The sequence below is a fragment of the Hylaeus volcanicus genome, chromosome 6, assembly GCF_026283585.1.
Source record: "Hylaeus volcanicus isolate JK05 chromosome 6, UHH_iyHylVolc1.0_haploid, whole genome shotgun sequence".
Classification (NCBI taxonomy): Eukaryota; Metazoa; Arthropoda; class Insecta; order Hymenoptera; family Colletidae; genus Hylaeus; species Hylaeus volcanicus.
Genome location: NC_071981.1, coordinates 4824069 through 4841423, shown reverse-complemented (window position 1 = coordinate 4841423; position 17355 = coordinate 4824069). Strand labels below are relative to the sequence as shown.

At 43.0% G+C, this 17355-nt stretch overlaps 1 protein-coding gene across 3 annotated transcripts in view; it reads left to right on the top strand.

The window, feature by feature from the left end:
* Window positions 1–17355, top strand: part of LOC128878573 (basement membrane-specific heparan sulfate proteoglycan core protein-like) — a 94792-nt gene that overhangs the window by 59793 nt on the left and 17644 nt on the right. For 2 of the 3 annotated variants that reach the window (XM_054126860.1, XM_054126861.1), the window contains exons 11-19: window positions 2894–3010; window positions 4013–4129; window positions 4403–4516; window positions 6303–6410; window positions 6808–9618; window positions 12047–12196; window positions 13007–13156; window positions 13487–13597; window positions 14286–14399. In XM_054126860.1, the coding sequence (XP_053982835.1) occupies window positions 2894–3010; window positions 4013–4129; window positions 4403–4516; window positions 6303–6410; window positions 6808–9618; window positions 12047–12196; window positions 13007–13156; window positions 13487–13597; window positions 14286–14399 (3792 nt within the window). Of the gene's footprint in view, window positions 1–2893; window positions 3011–4012; window positions 4130–4402; window positions 4517–6302; window positions 6411–6807; window positions 9619–10958; window positions 11076–12046; window positions 12197–13006; window positions 13157–13486; window positions 13598–14285; window positions 14400–17355 lie in introns of all 3 variants that reach the window. The other variant, XM_054126862.1, reaches the window with a different exon arrangement.

The following is a 17355-nucleotide window of genomic DNA, read 5'->3' as shown; positions in this document are numbered from 1 at the left end:
CAATTTTAATCCGACGTTAATCTCCAGCGGGTCTGCTCGGCCCTCTTGCAGCCTCTGTCCCGGAATTTCAACCGTTTTCGCCGGTTTAATCCAATTCTGATTCATGGCTGCCGCTCGGCGAGGCTTCTCCGTGCACCAAAATGGCGCGGGCACGTGTATCACGTTATTTTTCCTCGCCTAAAGCAATGGTCGACAACCTATGACCCGTGGATCGAGTACCGATCCACGTTGCCATAACTAACCATTCATCGATCGAGCCTATCACAAATACCATTAAGGACAATTAAATGATACTTGAATTAAAAAATTAAAAAACGTTTCGCTAATCTTTAGTCTTGTATGTATTAATTATATACACATGCATCGTAGTAGATATATCGATATTTCAATTTTTATCCTAGATCTAATACTTTTAGAAATATTAAATCTCAAAAGTAGGATTGAACGATCTTTGATCGATAAGAATTCATCGAATCGCACAGATTACAAAGCAAAGATTCTTCCTGATAAAACGGCGATCACGTTTTCCGATAAATGTTCAACAAAAAAAAAAACGTAATAAAAAGTCTAAATTAATTCGATTCCGACGAATCAACGGAAGCGGACGGAACGTGAGCCCGTTCGTCGGTCGATAGAAATCCGTTTACGATTTAACGCAATTTGGACGGACAAGTGCGTGCTTTTTCGGTCAATCGACGAATATAAAGCGAGGATCGCGACCCCCCAAATTGGCAAACGTGACCACGTGACGTAGGCAAAGCATGTCACGCCTCGCAATGAGAAGTTCAAACAGATTCCATGATTTTCTAACGTCGTCGCGGGGCAAGCAGCGTGACTTAATGGCATAAATAGTATAACCTACGGTAACATAAATTACATCAAGTGCAAAGTAACACCTGCGTTATGCTTAGATGAAGTTCTACCGGTCGAAATCAACGACGGTCTAATTCCAGACGTTGTCAGTTAGCAGAATGTGTTGGTGGGACGTAGACCAGGAGGAATTATCGAGAGGGGAATCGATCCTTTGAGGTACAATGCGCGTCGACCATATCAGTATCTCAATTTTTACAATATTGTATCGCGGAGAACGGAACGTATTGTTCGCTATTGTTGACCTATTTCTTTGTCGCTCGTTCAGTTACCTTGATTTTATCACCATGATAACTTACACGTGCATTTTTCGTGATCTAATCACCATAAAAGAATAATCACCACTGAAAATTCCAGACTGAGGTCGCAGAGCACACGCAGCATCAGATTACCGGTATTCATTCCTCGGAATATACTCGGATAAGCAGGATCGTTCGTTCGTTGACAAAACAAATGCTTTTATTCATAATACGTATGGATAAAAGTTTGTAGTTCTACTTGAAAAAGAAAAAAGAAGAAAAAATTTACAGACTTGGCGAACACGCAGATTTTCAAATCTTAAAAAACTATATCCAATAATTTTACGAAAGCGACACGGACTCTGTTCGTAGGGCGTTAAACGAAGGAGCAACGAACAATCCCTTTAACGTTCACAGAATTGAAAAAAAATCTTAGTTCGTCAACAATGGCGAGCAATTAGCGAATACCGTGGCGGTGCGTCGTTCGAAAGAATGAAATTCAATGTTTCGCTTCGCTATGTTAGACCAACTCGCGTTTATTTTTTGTTTCTCTTGCTCGTCGACACGCGACGCTGGCATGCACGCATTACGTATCCACGGTAATTACAGCACCGTGTCCCCACGTTTTCATTAAACGGCAACGTTTACGCGATATACACCTCCTAACCCCCCTCAACCTTTTTCCTGAACGTTGACTCCTTTCCACACGCGAAAAATGACGGCACGCGATCACCAGGAAATGCATTACCCACGCGGATCTGAATTAATCTGATTGATCAGCGAAAGGAGAGGAAGGGGGGCAACCTGGCTATTTTTACATCGATATCGATATTTTTACTTCGATTCTCCCTTGAACGAACTACGGAGCTGCTCCATGGGTTGGGCCTCTCACGCGACACTTTTTCCTTTCCATGCGTTAAAGCCGAAAGAGAAAAATGCCAGTATAAGGAAGAGCGTAAAACAGAGGAGAGTGTGTAGATCCTATCGGTATATTTGCTGATCCGTTGGTTATAGGATGTTCCTATGAGGAATAGTGTGTCGAGTGAAATTTCTTACGCAAGGGTTGCTGGCGTTTGCGTTTGATGGCGCTAAAGAACATCCACGAAGTTCATTCCTAAGAGTGCACTTGGTTCGACGAACCGTTCATCCTCGATCGTTAGCTAATTGCCGTCGTAAATTAGAACCCCCCACAGCTCCTTGTTCATTTATAATCTCTTCCGCGAAATTTCCTTGGGTGGGTGCTAATTAATGGTCGGCCGGGGGTTTCTGGTGCTCCTTCGCCTGGTCGACTAATTAATTCTCCACCGCTACTTTTCTTTCTTTCTCGCGTCTTTTCGCCCATCGCAGCCGGAATTCTGTCTGACATCCGGCTAACCTCGTCGATACCGGACCCTTTCTCTTCAGGAAGTCCAAGGTTCTAGTCGTAAATCTACGGGAAGACTTCCTGGTGATCCGGTTTCCTTCGAAAAGAGGAAGCAACAGCTCGTGAAGCTTCTCGTGAAGTTTGGAGAACCCAGCTAATATCATCGTCTGCTCTTTCTAAATTCTATGTACATTCATATGATGAACGCATTCGCGACATATCGACCTACACGTATCATTGTCTCTGTGTGCCTTCGTTGTAGCGTTCCTTTATATGTTTTTCCATCGAGCTTTCAACTTGCAAACGAAGCTTACACTTCTCGTGTCCGTGGATCTGTTCATTCAGTGAAAAACTTGTCATTGTGTCGTGTCATATCGAAACAGCTTGAGACTATCAGATGGAATTGCTAAAATTCTTGCAGCATGCGCGGAAGATGAATTCGAATGCACGCCAAGGTACTGCGTGACCCAGACGAAACGCTGCGACGGTGTCATGGATTGCTCCAATGGCAAGGATGAAGAGAATTGTTCAGAAATGAGTACGAGACTAACGCACTATGAGCTTAATAGGACAGTTCGAGGAGGAAGATTTTACAATTTTCAGTTTTGGTTTGCCTGTGACGCATGAGAATGACAAAAGAGCATGGCTAAGTTTCGGATTCGATAGGTTTTGTATTTTTCAAGTCACAGAATTGCCAAGTGACCGGTGCGGGGGAGTATTAAACTAATTCGAGGAAAAAGATTAATATATAATTAATAAACAATGGAGACTCGAAGCGTGGTTATTCGGCCGAGTAATCGATCGTTGAAGAATGCTCGGCTCGATAATCGATGCTTGTTTCTCAAGTAATTAATCGGAACAGCACGATGCTCCGAGTGCTTAGAGTCGATCGTTTCTTTTGAATCTTATTTCATTTCCTTGCCGTGTCGACAGCGAGACGCAATGGAACCTGGCACGAATAATCTGATTCATTACGACCGTTCGACCACTTAATTATCCTTGGTGAAGAAGCACAGCGCCAGCCGATAATCGGACGTTCCAAGCTCGTTCTTCCTTCCAGTGACCAATCAAATCGGTTCTGGTTCGAATCATCGGCTGAAAAATGCCGATGATCGATCAAAAACGGTGACGAGTGGCGCCGTTAATTCGTTTACTCGCCGTTCGCGTGAAAACGGTAGACACAAGCAAGCTTCGTAACGTCTGGCAACTCATTAGCGCTTCTTTTGAAAGAAAATACAAAAGCTCGGTAACAATGAAGTTACAATTAAAAAGTTTACAGTTGTTTTGCGTTCACAGTGCCGGCGGTGTCCCGTAAATTTGAATTCGATTGTAGCATTGAGCTTTTGAAATGTACCAAACTGTCCTTCGTTCCCTCCTACCAAACAGTTTCGTTGCTATTTTAATCGTTGCGTCTCGTTGTCGGCGTCAGCGTCGGCGTCGTCTCGCGACACCTCTCAAGTTCGTAATTTACTTTGCAATTATAGAGTTTCCGTTCACCGTGTCATTTTGTTCGTTTGTTTTCTTTCATTTCAACGAATAGCGCGATGTCGACCAGACGAATTCGAGTGCGTCAGCAACGGAGATTGCGTCAGTCGGAGCGCGAGATGCAACGGACGATCGGACTGCTTGGATCGTTCCGATGAATTCAATTGCAGTGGTATTCTTTTACGTTTATTTTTATTTTATCGGTGGACTACGGATGTTTATTTACAGGATTTACTCTTTTAAAATAAAGTTTTAAATGTCTCTTTCTAAGGTTAATTATGTCGATCTCGTTGAAGCATCCGCAGTTCATTCTGGTTTTCACTTGTTCCGTTTTGTTGTTTACATTGTTCTCGATACATCGGTTCGCAGAAAATGTAAATCATATTTAAAAATTGCAACAACGAGAAATTTTTGTATTGATCTCCTCTGCTCGCTACTTTTTCAGTGACCACATGCAGCGGAGATCAGTTCCGTTGTTTGGACGGGACCTGTCTCAGCATCGACAAGAGGTGCAATCAGGTCATCGACTGTCGCAACGGAGAAGACGAGAATCAATGCGGTAAGTCCGTTCCGTTCAACCAATCGTAATCGGTGAACAATTTTACTCTGATTAATCCCAAGCAATAGGTAATGTCAACCCTGAGTAACAGGTGGATCAGTTTAGTTCAGTCCATTTACAAATCGATTTGCTATCTGCACCCGTGGTCGTTCAATGGCCATTTGGTCCAGGATATGCTCAGCCAATCCCCGGAATCTGTGATCAATTACCTGGTCTGTTGAACTAGCGACAAATGTTTGAAATTCCCGTTCAACGCCCACGCTCGCCCTGAGAGCAACAAGTTGCTCCCAGCAGTTAGTCGACGAAAATCGATTCACGTTATTCGCCAAGTTGTCTGAAAGATTCCAACACCAAGCAAAGAACAGCGAGCCGTTTCATGATACAATTACAAAAATAACGATATCTTAAGAGTAAAGTATTCCTTGGAAACTAACTCCAAGGAAACGATTGCAAGTCTAGAATTTTCTTATAACGCAATCTTTACGTGTATCTCAAAGACTGAGAAGATTTCATTATCTAACGATTTTCTAGCGACTCGAGCTTTAAGCAAAACACATTAGCGTCATTTCCTTCATTTTAAATGGTTCTAATTGCTTCAGGGTCGAATAACGTTGCCTTGATGTTGGAATTCAGACTGTAGACAGCCTAACGAATCTAGTAAATCATCCCTAATTTCAAGTATCGAGATACGTTTGGATGCGTTCTCTCTTTTTTGTTGCTCGACGCAACATAGGTTTTTGTTTCTATTTCCGAGGTCGTTGGTTCCTCGCGTAACTTATTCCATACCAATTTCCCAACCCTCGAAAGGAAGTTAGAGATGAAAATTTCGGTGGAATCCAATTTCCATCGATTTTCCATACTGACCGAACACCTCCAAGCAATTTTCCGGCTTAGCACCCTTTGCCAAATTTTCTTCTCGTCCCAAAAATCATTCCCAAACGAGTTTTACGTTTCTTCCCATTCCGTTTAGCAACCTACTCCCCACCAGATCGCTTCGAATTCCATTCGAAATATGAGAAAACTAAATTGTTTAAACCACGGACATGAAATTTAAGTCGGAAAACACTTCTTGACTTGTATGTCACTAATAACATAAATAATATACATTCCTGAATTGGTATTAATTTGTAATCTCTGCAAGTTTCGTCGTATTTGAAGTATTATTTTTTTCTTTAAACAATGTCGAACGTGTCAAAGCGATTTGGGAATTTGTTGCTATTCGAGTCAGGAGTAATTTCATTGATCATTCGCTGCAATGACGACACACGCGTGGAATCCCATTGTCGCGTTCTGGATTTATTTCGACGAGGAACGCGATGTAGCAAAAGTGCACAGCCGATTTCACCAGAATGAAAGGAGAAGAATACGTCAAAGGAGAAGTGTTCCAGTGGAACAGGGACTGACGATAAGCTTTGCTACACTTTTAACTCTTTAACTGTGCGATCGATCGACCTGAAAGGTGCCGCGCAATTAGTAGCGTTACAAATTACTTCCTTAATTTGGCATACCTGACTCCCACCATTCGCAAATAATGCCACCTATTTCGTTCGCTCTAAACCAAATGCAAATTTGCACAAAGTCTTAAATACATTTCCCGTTTCTTCCAATGAATTGAACTGTCGGAACACGTGTATTAATTGTATTATTAGGACGCCATGAGTCTAGAAACTAGACTTAGCCACTCGTTATCTTTTCTATTTTCTTTTTTAAATCGAACGGTTACGTGTCTCCTGACGGAGTGGACAGTTAAAGGGTTAAATGTGCATGAGTGTGGTGTGTGGAGCAGGTTGCGGAAAAGCAGAGTTTCGCTGTGCGGATGGTCGGTGCATCGGTTACGAGTTCCAGTGCAACGGCGTGGAGGAGTGCTCTGATGGCTCTGACGAGAGGGACTGCGGTAATTATGCCATTCACACTATCTACTCACCCCCTGTACTAACACCTACACACAAATACATACACTTTTACACAGTGTATCATGCTCTGTCAACATTTCAAGATGTCGTGTTTAGACGTAATAAAAAATACTTCATTTTAGAGCAATTTAACTCTCTTGTCTCCTTGTAAGTCAGGATAAAGGAAAAAGAAGAAGAAGGAAAAGGAAAATTATGTTCCAATTCCAATTTTCATTCTTATTCGGGTCTTCCTTCATCGCTCTCTCTCAGTTCCTCCTATCTCTTCCTCTTTTTCTTCTTCTTCTTCTTCTTCGAGAGAGTAGGATTTACTCATGTTTCGACCAAAACCAAAGCTACCAAGTGTCTCAATATTGATCATGATCGTCATCGTCATCCTAGAAAAAAGTCAGTGGCTGAACGTGTACAATGATGAACGCATAAGATCCTACGCGAAGAGGTTTAAGACCTTGCTCGATCTTAAAAAATGTGAAAAGGAAGAGAAGGACTGCGAAGTGTCAAGTATGAAACAGGGCCTGGTTAGCGATGCGAAACCGAAAAGAAAGAAGCAACAAGATGGAATCTCTAGAAATAGGATTAATCATGACGATAATTCACACCCAAGAGCTGTTGGTAGAAGACTCCAGCATTATGTTCAAAATGACAATGTGATCGCCAACCCCGTTGATGCAGCTTTTCCTGAATTGTCAGAATCTAAGTCGAAGATATCAGATATGTTATCAGGAACGATTCTACAAAAATTGATTAATCGAGAAAACGAGGGGCCCTCATTGAATAAAGTTGATAAGAAGCCTGACAATTTTGGCCGTTTCTTTAGGAAGCCAAGAAATTCCACCAAAGAGAATACGAAGAACCCAACAAAGATGAGGAAGAAGTCGAAAAAGCACTTGAAGAAAAAAAATCGGAAGAATAATACAAATCCACGTGTGCTCGTTCAGGATTCTAAGGACAAGGTTGGCACGAATCCTGAAGCTCTAGTAGCCCCTGCATCGACGACGATAATGGTTGATCTTCGTGTTCCTGAAATAGAGACGTCTGTAACAAAACACGGTTCACGTTTCAGCGATTACTTTGAAAATCATCTAAATAATCTGATAAAAAAAATTTATACGTCTACAACACCCAACTTGTTGTCATCTTCGGAGAGTGAAATTTTTCACGGAGAAAGAAATACTTTTAAAGCCATAGAAGATACCAAGGAGTCGGATCTAACGGTAGATGCGGATAAACAATCAAAGAACGTGACAGGAACTGTGAAGGCTATCGCAGAGAAATTGGTAGCCAGAACAGATGAATATGATGCTGAAATGATAAATCAAGTCAACGGCATAAAACCAATGACAGAAGAAGACAAGTATAATTCTTTAGATCTATTTAAAAGTACTAACTCTGTCGAAGAAAATGCAACTCAGCATTCGAATTCTTCATCTAAAGAAGAGGATCTCGACGAACGTTTCAAAAGCAGCTCCGCATTCGCAGAGGTAGCTACCACGAGAAATTTAGAAGAAGAAACTAGCTTCAAAGACTCTGCCGAAGAGTTAACGACCAAACGGTCCTCTCAGGAAGACGACGACGACAATAATTTAACAACCGTCATTGAAAAAGAGTTTACCAAATTCACTTCAAAGGAAGAAGACGTTTCAGATACGCCAAACGCTAGATTACTTGAAAAAGATGACGAAGATTTGAAAATCATTTCTGAGGATAGAACATCGGAAGCTGAAGTGCCATTTCTGACAGAGGAAACTCTACACGATGCCGAAACGGAAGACATCTATGGCTATAAGGCGAAGAAACATGGCAGCCTCGCCAAATATTTCCACAAGTACTTGAAGGGAAGCGTTACCCCTTCGTTCGCATCTTCCACCTCTTCAGTAATAGATAACGCGGATGCCAACTTGCCCGTCAACCTGGAAAGCGGCCTGTTCGAGTCTAACTCGTGGAACAATGTCGAAGTGAACCTACAGAGCACAGGCAGACTCTCTAACGAGCTTCCTAGGAATTCATCCCTCTCAACCCAGCGGACCTTCAAGAACAACGTTGACACGTGCACTTCCAAATGCAGAGAATACTGGAGGAAAACATTCGGGCTCGAAAAGACCAAGTCACGAGCAGATATAGATGAGAACCTGAACAACAAGGAGAACGTAGATTCAGGATTGATCAGCTCCGAGGGAACAGCTACGATGGACCCTGAAGAACATAACTGCACGGATGGCATATTCGACATCCCAGACTCGGAAGAGATATTCAATTTCACTTCGATAAAAGACAAAGACACGGACTGGAAGACTAGCCATTCGGTAACCACAGCAACAGAGTCTACAAATTTGGTAGAAGTCTTCGTTGACCTCACCACGAGGAAGCCCAGGACTGACAAGAAGAAACCGAGACACGGCAAGAAGAGAAAAAACGATAAATCTAAAAATAAGAAGAAAGGAAAGAAGAGTGGACAAAGAGATCGGACAAAGGAGTCCACTACATCTGGACAACGCGAAACAACTAGTAGCTTTGATCAGAGCTGGAACAGTCCCACGTGGACACTCTTTGCAGGAATCACTTCTTTTGAAGTAACCTCTCCCTCTTCGGAAGAACCTACCAAGGAGTTTTTATCCAAGGAGACTGTGGACCGTGAAGAGAATCAAACGTTAGAGATAACGGTATCCACTGATCTCTTTGGCGCCGAGGACTCCCCGGCAACTAAGAAGAAGGGAGGCAAGACTACGGAGAGTAGCTGGTGGGACCTGGGATTTTTCTCGAATCAAAACTCTGAAGAGGACTCGAAGAACTCTAAAGAGAACGTCACCGAAGAGCCAACCGTTGATCTTACTATGACTTCTACCATAACGTCTATCAGTGGTTCCGAAGAAGTGCTCGAAAGGAACTCTTCCATCTCTGAAGAGTTCACCTGCAATGACGACCAGTTCCAGTGCGATGGAAACGTCTGCATCGCTGAGGACAGATTGTGCGATGCACACGTGGACTGCGTAGACGCCAGTGACGAGACTAATTGCTACTATATTCCGACGATAGATCACAGTCGTAGAAACCAAAGCGAGACCAAAAGCCATCCTGCGAGCTGTGGAACATACGAGTTCATCTGTGATGGAAGTTGCATCAGCGCCATTTACTCCTGCGATGGTTTCGCTGATTGCCAGGATGGAGCTGACGAAGCAGAATGCGGAGACACAGGTAGAGAAAATGTGGGCTGATCCTCAGGGTTCGTTTCTACTGTACAGACTATCTCTAACTTCGTGGGATCCTCAGGCTTCTAAGCCTGACGCTTCAGGTCCCCGAGCCTGACTCTCCAGGTTCTGATCAGCAAACCTTGGCACGGAAAGACGAATGGGGTGTATGATCGCTTTGGAATCGCTCCCAAAGACGTCCATACCTGCTGTACAAAGTGGTGGCTTCGAGGAAGTCGTTGACGAAGAAGATGTATGTGTCGAAACTTTCATTGTGACGTCTATCTGTGCTGTACAAATGCCTTGAAGGGAAGACAATGAACTTAGGGGTTATGTTTTGATTTGCCTGCAGGTCAAATGATAGTTGTTGTCCTGTACAGGCGCGTCAGGGAGAGTAGTCGACGTTGGGATACTTTGCTATACCAGTGCCCCAAGCTCCTTTCGTTACTTCACTTAGGTTTTACCGCATGATTCGTATCGTAAAGGTCGTTTAATCCCGACTGTAGCGGAAGTGATGCCAAGGAAAACAGTTTGCACAAGTGTCAGTCATGCAGTTATAATATTTTCAAGGAGATCGCGCTCCAAACAACGGACTCTGTTCAGCCTAACATAGACACTTCGTTATTTCATGGTGCAGTATTATCCTGGGATTTGTTTGGAATCCGAACAACGCGTCGACCTCGTTCCTTTTCCTGGAGAAGCGTCGAGGTCTTTAATTATAGTTAGTTACAAAGCAAACACAACAATAAGTTACACATTCACCACGACTGTACATATCATACACAATCCATAAAATATTCTAACCTTTGCCTTCGAGGGGCTTTACCAGATGGCTTTAAGTGTTAGTCAGCTTCGAGGGAATCCCGTGTAAAAAGTTCTACCGTGGTCGAGGAGTCGTGTGCTGTGGGTTACGAATATTCTAGCGAATACTCGCCTAATTGGCCGCAATCGTTGATCCTGGAATGTTGACTATCCTCTGTCTATAATTTATTTATTCCACTAGAGGATCCGAAGTGAAGTAAAAATGCCGCAAAAGGAATAACGAGATCGGAAGCATTCCAGGATTAACGCTGCTAACGAATTGAGAATATCCCAGGCTCGCAGTATGCCATATCATTCACCGTAACAACTGCTTTCAGTGCCTCAACGCCCCACCCCCCAACCCTTAATGTCGCTTTAAATGTGTTCCTACGTGGATAGCTTGTACATAACAATCTACGCCTTCGATTCGAGCTTTTCACGATCAAGCTGATCGATTACCTTGAGAGGAGAATCCTGAGGAGCTCGGGTTCGAGGGGATAGAGTTGACGAAACAGGCTGTTTGTTTTTGCCGGTGGCATCCTCTAGATTTGGCCCCATGCCCCTCTACGGACTTCACCTGCAGCGACGGCTCTTGCATATTGGAGAGCTCGGTTTGCGACGGATTCGACGACTGCCCCAAGGCAGAAGACGAGCTTCACTGCGGTATATAAACACTTATGTTTCCTCTAGGATCTTCCCGTGCCAGGAACTTCTCCGTGAAATTGTCTGTTCTCGCGCGTGGCTCGCAGATGCCACTGGTTGAAGCGTCTCCACGGAGTCTCTGGCACGGATGGTCCTTGCTTCTGCTTGCTATAACCTTAACAAATCCTGTGAGGACTTTGCTCACAGGGGAACCCCAACGAGGGTGAGGAAAGCTTTAATTTTGAAGAACCACGGGAGGAAGGGTAATTATGCATCTCGAAGCGAGCAAGTTTCAAGTCTGATAGGAATACAGGAATCCTTGAAGTCTTTCAGTTTTCTTTCTCTCTTTTTTTTTCTTTTTTAAATATAAACAAGGTTGAAGCTTTCATCACCCATTATCCCTGTACTTGTACATTGACAACCTCACGATAATAACCTTGAAGTGTGTCGAAATCACCTTCAATTGTAAATAAACTCAATTTTTCTATGTACATCGAAGTTCCAAGGAACTTTATCGAGCCGCTTTCAAAAATGAAGTCTCCCGAAAATTGAATTCACGTGCAAAAAGGATCCGTGCTCTTAGATTGATTCTTTTGGAACTGTCGTTGTCCCCGATTTGTGAAAGTGAAAGCTTTTGTATAGCTGTTCATCGAACGCTTTCATTGTTCGAGCTTTCAGCTTTCGTGGTGTAATAGCGTAATCGAAACCCTATTAAAGTTAGTCCAAAATTCGGTCTCACTCGATTATACAGAATGATTACCCTTTGTTCAGTGGACTGAGTAGCTTGGAAACGAAAACCACCAAGAAAATCTGTTCTCTACGCAAATTGTAGTTTCCTGTTTTTCAATTCTCCAGATAAACTACTCAGACCCCTTAACGAAGACTTTGTCTGCTTTTCGTCAACGATCATCATCGTCGTTTTTGTACATAAATGTGTATTCTCTGCTCATATTCCCGCTGCGACACAAACGACCGCAATACAAAACAAACAGAACGGAAATGCACACCCACCCAGTTCAAATGCCTCACCGGGAACAAGTGCATCGAGGGTGTCTACAGATGCGACGGCCACGCGGACTGCCCAGATCACAGCGACGAGGATTGCGCAAACGAAACCATTACACACATCACTGAGCCTACCAGTATGCCTTTTTTCCCTTTTTTTTAATTTTTTTTTTTATCATTTATTTTCTCGAATGCTTCAATGATTACCACGTGGCCGAAGCTCCGAAACCGATGCCAGGTGTCTTGAGATATTTTACGAGGGCTCTGAGAGTTGACAACAACTAAATAATCGCGACGATCAACGTTGCGGATGAATTGTAACTAGACAGACTTGTTGACAGTGATTGCATCGGTCTAAGGAGGTTTGCGCATCAAGGGTTTGCATTTATGGTCGTACCGATGAACGTCGAGTTGAGATCTTCTATCGCACATTTTGCATTATTTCTTTCCGATTGTATTCGACTCCTCCTCCTCTTTCGTGCCATATCTATTTTCTATAGAATGCACGACTCGATGTATTCCAAAGAAACGAGTTCACTCTGATCTTTCGAATGCACCGAAGCTGACGTAGAGTATAAGCTTCTGTTGTTTGCCTAGCGCTTCACGACGGGGAGGACACCGCCGCGCCGACGACAAGGAGGCTCGTCTCTATTTAATTAATTAGCTTAATAGAAGAAATAGCTGAAAACTGAGAATGGGGGATTTGCAAAACTCGTTTTAAACGTTGCTTTAGCCAGGTCTGGATACAAGTAGCTTCCACTTTCATTGGATTTGTAACGATCCACGTCTGGTCCCCTTAAAATTCAATAACGGCTTCTTGGAAAGCCCTGTAGCGATTTGGTGTCGTGTTTCCCGTCGTTGAAGTGTTGCATCCCCGGTTTTCTCCCCGCTGGAATGCTTTGTTTGGAGTAGTTTGCAGTGCGACTTGTCTGTGTATGTACGTTCAGACCAGTCCTGGACAGGCTGGTCGAGCCAGAGACCGAGGGAATGCGATCCGAGCAGGGAAATGCGTTGCAACGACGGCATGTGCGTTCAACTGCGACGCAAATGCGACAATATCTTCGATTGTATCGATGGCAGCGACGAACTTGGTTGTGGTAAGAGCTTTATTCGCTCCTCTGGGTCACTCGGAAGGTTCGCAGCCCTCGAACGATGCTACCAAACTTGGACAGAGTTGAACCCAGACTAGAGTCGAGCTTGCCTCGGTTCGAACAAGTTTCAACCTAGACTCGACCAACTCTAGACTGGTTTTAATGCTCGTTTATACTACAGAAATGAGAAATTCGAACTTCCGAGTGATCTACACGACCCTTTCCCCGCCACCTTCGTTTCTAGTCTCCCAAGCCCCGGAAACTCTCCCTGGAACCGGAAACAGGCAACGTTAACGCTTTTTCCTGTGTGCTTTACACGTGTTCGTACCGCCAAAGGGGTCTGCACGCCGGCCGAATGGAAATGCGCCAGTGGTGAATGTATACCGGAAAACGAGAGATGCGACGACACGTTCCACTGCGCAGACGGATCTGACGAGACTGGATGTGGTAACTATGCGTCCTTCCCGATCCTAAATCCTCCAACCAACGGAAATTGGCCGCCCACCCTCACCACCGACACACGAGACTCGTTCCTTGAAAGTTGACGGGACGGTACTTCCCAAGCCCGGACTCGTTAGTTCCTTAGAGACAAGACTTTTAATTACCAACAAACAGGAAAAACCATTCGCAAAACTAACTCCCTCTCCTCGCGACCGATAAATTAACGTCATTTTTCAATGCTCGCTCCGTTACCCCGAGTTTCATCCAATCCAAGCACCGTTTGCGTCGCGCTAGTCATCGAACGAACCTGATCGCGCACGTCGTTGCATGTGTCCGCTAGTAAACGTAGAATATCCTGTGCATATGTGTTATCATGCTCTCGCGACAACTTGGAGCAAACACGTAAGTATTTAGGGACTATCCCCGGACTAGACGGACCAACGCATACGCATTACGCAGGGAAGTCCCAGGCAAGGGTGGTGGTGGGACTGGACGTCTCTTTCAGCGTGGATCCTTCCTCGCACGCATGAATGCACTCTCCGAAATATCTATGAGATCTCGACTGAAAGGGACGGGCATTCCCCGTTCTCAAGGCCATTTCTGACCCTGCGCCCTTTTCTTCATCCTCGTTCCCGCATCAATGCACGAGATTGTAACGGAGAACCGTCTGGCCATTTTGGAAATCACGTTGTAGCGAACGAATGTCCGGCTGGAATGTTTCGATGCAACGACGGATTGTGTCTCGACAGTAAGAGACGTTGCGACGGTCGGCCGCATTGTACGGACGGCTCGGATGAGATCAATTGCCGTACGATCATGTCTTCTCTCTTTATTTATCTATCTATTCATCTATTTATCTGTCTTTCTCTATGTACTATTTATTAAGGCTGATTTGTATTCCACGTTGCACCGTAAAAGGAAGTTTGCTTGTTGGTTTGGATTCCAGCAGGGTGGATTTATCGAATGCCTAGATCGTGACTCCATCTTGGAGCTATCGTAACCAGGATTCTCAACTTGTTCTAAAACAGCTTTAATTCGAAAATTACGTGCAGATTTATCGCATCTTCTACGATCGAAGGTACAGCTTCTCACGTTATTGGTATGCGCTGGAAGAAATTTTTGTTAAGGAGCTAATTTTTCATTTAAGAATCGAGGGTTCGACGTGCAATGCAAATCAACTATCACGCGGAATGGGCGTTCTTCTTTCATTCCCGTCAATCTTTTATCTGCATATCTCTCTGTCTGCCTTCTGCCCCTTCTCTCTACATTTTTATTTCTCTTTTCCATTTACCGTTTACGGACACGCGTAATTTTTCCAATTAAATCCAACACAAAGCTGACGAATTATTCTCGCAACGAGTTTCGACATTTTTCACGGCAAAACAATCTTTTCTTGGATTGTCTCGCACGAAGGGGGTTTGCGATAGATGAGAAAAGACGGAATATCCCGATAATTTCTTCTTTTCTCAACAAGTCTTCACTTTCAAAGAAAGGTTCGGTTCCAGTCGCCATCTGCCCACGCATTCGTCCATCTCAATTTCTTGAAACAATTACAAGATAAAGTATCCGACATTCCGAGAATTATCAAAGCCTAAACCAAACCTACCTCAGCTATTTTTATTCAACAATATAGTATCGGGCTTTTGAAGTTTATTTCAATTTTTATCTTTATCTTTAGTGTTCGATCCGTTAGAAATTCTTTGGTTTCACCTTAGAATCCACTCGAGAATCGTACTCTAGTGAAAATTGAAAGAAACCGGGTATGGATGCCCAAGGAAACAAGCTGGAGCGTGAAAAACGAGAGGAAGCCAGAGAATGGAAATCGATGCGTGCGCGGGTCGCTTCTGGAGCGGGCCGTGGGCCGCTCGAAGGGCTCCGCTTGCCCGTCGGTCTTCAAGGCGGCAATTAAGAAGCTGTAACTAATGCGAGAGCTCGCTCGGCCAGACGTGCGAGCCGTTAATCTCGTTTCGGCATTGTATCGACTGTGCTTTATACTCACCAGGACATTGACTGCCAACTTGAAATCGATGGGGCAGCGTCATGCCACAACTATGCTTTAACCCTTTGCACTCTAAAAAGCTTTTTCAAAAATTTCAATTTTTTTCAAAATCTAACTGTTCTTTTTACATTGAAAATGTACGAAAACTTGCAACTTTAATTCGATTCATTTATTTCGTTAATTTAATTTACTATGAAAGACAAAATATTCGATAATAAAAACAGTCGTAGCAGTCCCAGTCGAGTGCAAAGGGTTTGGAAAATCGAGGCTGTGTGGTCCGAGACTCTACGAACGATGCCTCCAAACGAAATGTACAATTTCAGTAAACTTGATATTTTTGACCGATAAAGTGCCACAAGTGTTACCTTACGTTTACGCTGTGAAAAATCGACAAAAATCGGGCGGGAATAGCAAATTTTTCAGCGGAGAACCGCTAAGCAACGTCGAGAGTGCACATTCTCGACCGACTTTAACGTCGTTTTTCGCGAGAACGAGAGCACCAGCAGAAAAACTTCATCCCACATTTTCGACTCACTTTTCCTTGTAGAATCGCGTCCCTTTTTCTTGCACTGCAATTTACGTCGTATCTCGCATGGGGAATCGATATTATATAAATTTTGTATAACCCTACACGACCTAGGCGGAGTCTTACATGAAGAGTTACCCAGATGTTGTATTGTAGTTAAAAAGGAAAAAGATACCATTAATAGCGTACTTCGACACCATTTTTCTTACTGAAATCAAGCTCCTCTTTAAATAAATAATCCTTTAATCCTTTAATTATAATAATCCTTTAATTCGATCAAGAAACATCCCTGTCAGATAAACCTTTAAAAACGATTGAAACGTTCCTCGAACGAATGATTTTTTTAAATAATCAAACATCTGGGTACATTCCCTTGTTAGTATAAAATATACTGAACTACGTGTGTTATTATTATTTTGCCTCCTTCGTGTCTAAATTTCGTTAGAATCCTCGACCTACTTGAGGTATTTTTGTGAGAATAATTTGAGAGATATAGCCAGCAAGGGGCTTCTAGTTCGCTTTACTCGCTTTGTGGCCGGTTCCACTTGGTTCTCCGCGCTTTTCTAGCAACGTTTTTCGTCGCAAGTCACGTTAAATTAGTAAATATAATCGATTCGTCTCAATTATGAAACCAACACTCAAGGGAAAACCAAATAGCCTCGATTTTTCAGATGAAAAATCTATTTTTGTATGTTTCAGCGTGACACCTTTTTGAATCTTAACTTTTCACATCTTGAATTACTCTGAAATACTTTTAATGTATATCAAAGGGTTGTGGAATAATGTTTGCATATGATAATTGATATATATATATATACGTATATGTATATTCTGTTTATTGTCTTCAGGCTCGATTTTACTCTATTTCAACGTCTGTCGTTCTATTCTTTTCTTTCTCCACCTTAATTTCTTTCTTCAGCACAAATTGCCTGAACCTTAAAATAATATATATACATATATATTATATTGTATACATATATACCTATTTTTTTGACTGTCTCTTTGTCTCTTTTTTTTATACTCTAATCTTTATTGTAATTATAAGTTTCTTGCATAGCGCACGAACACGTACACGACCCAAGGGAATTTTTACTATTGCCTGTACACTGCTCGTTCAAGAAGTTTAGGTGTGCATGTCGTTTAGATAAGTATACCGAAATTTTGCGTCAATCCCTGTCCTTTAATTCGATCAAGAAACATCCCTGTCAGATAAACCTTTAAAAACGATTGAAACGTTGC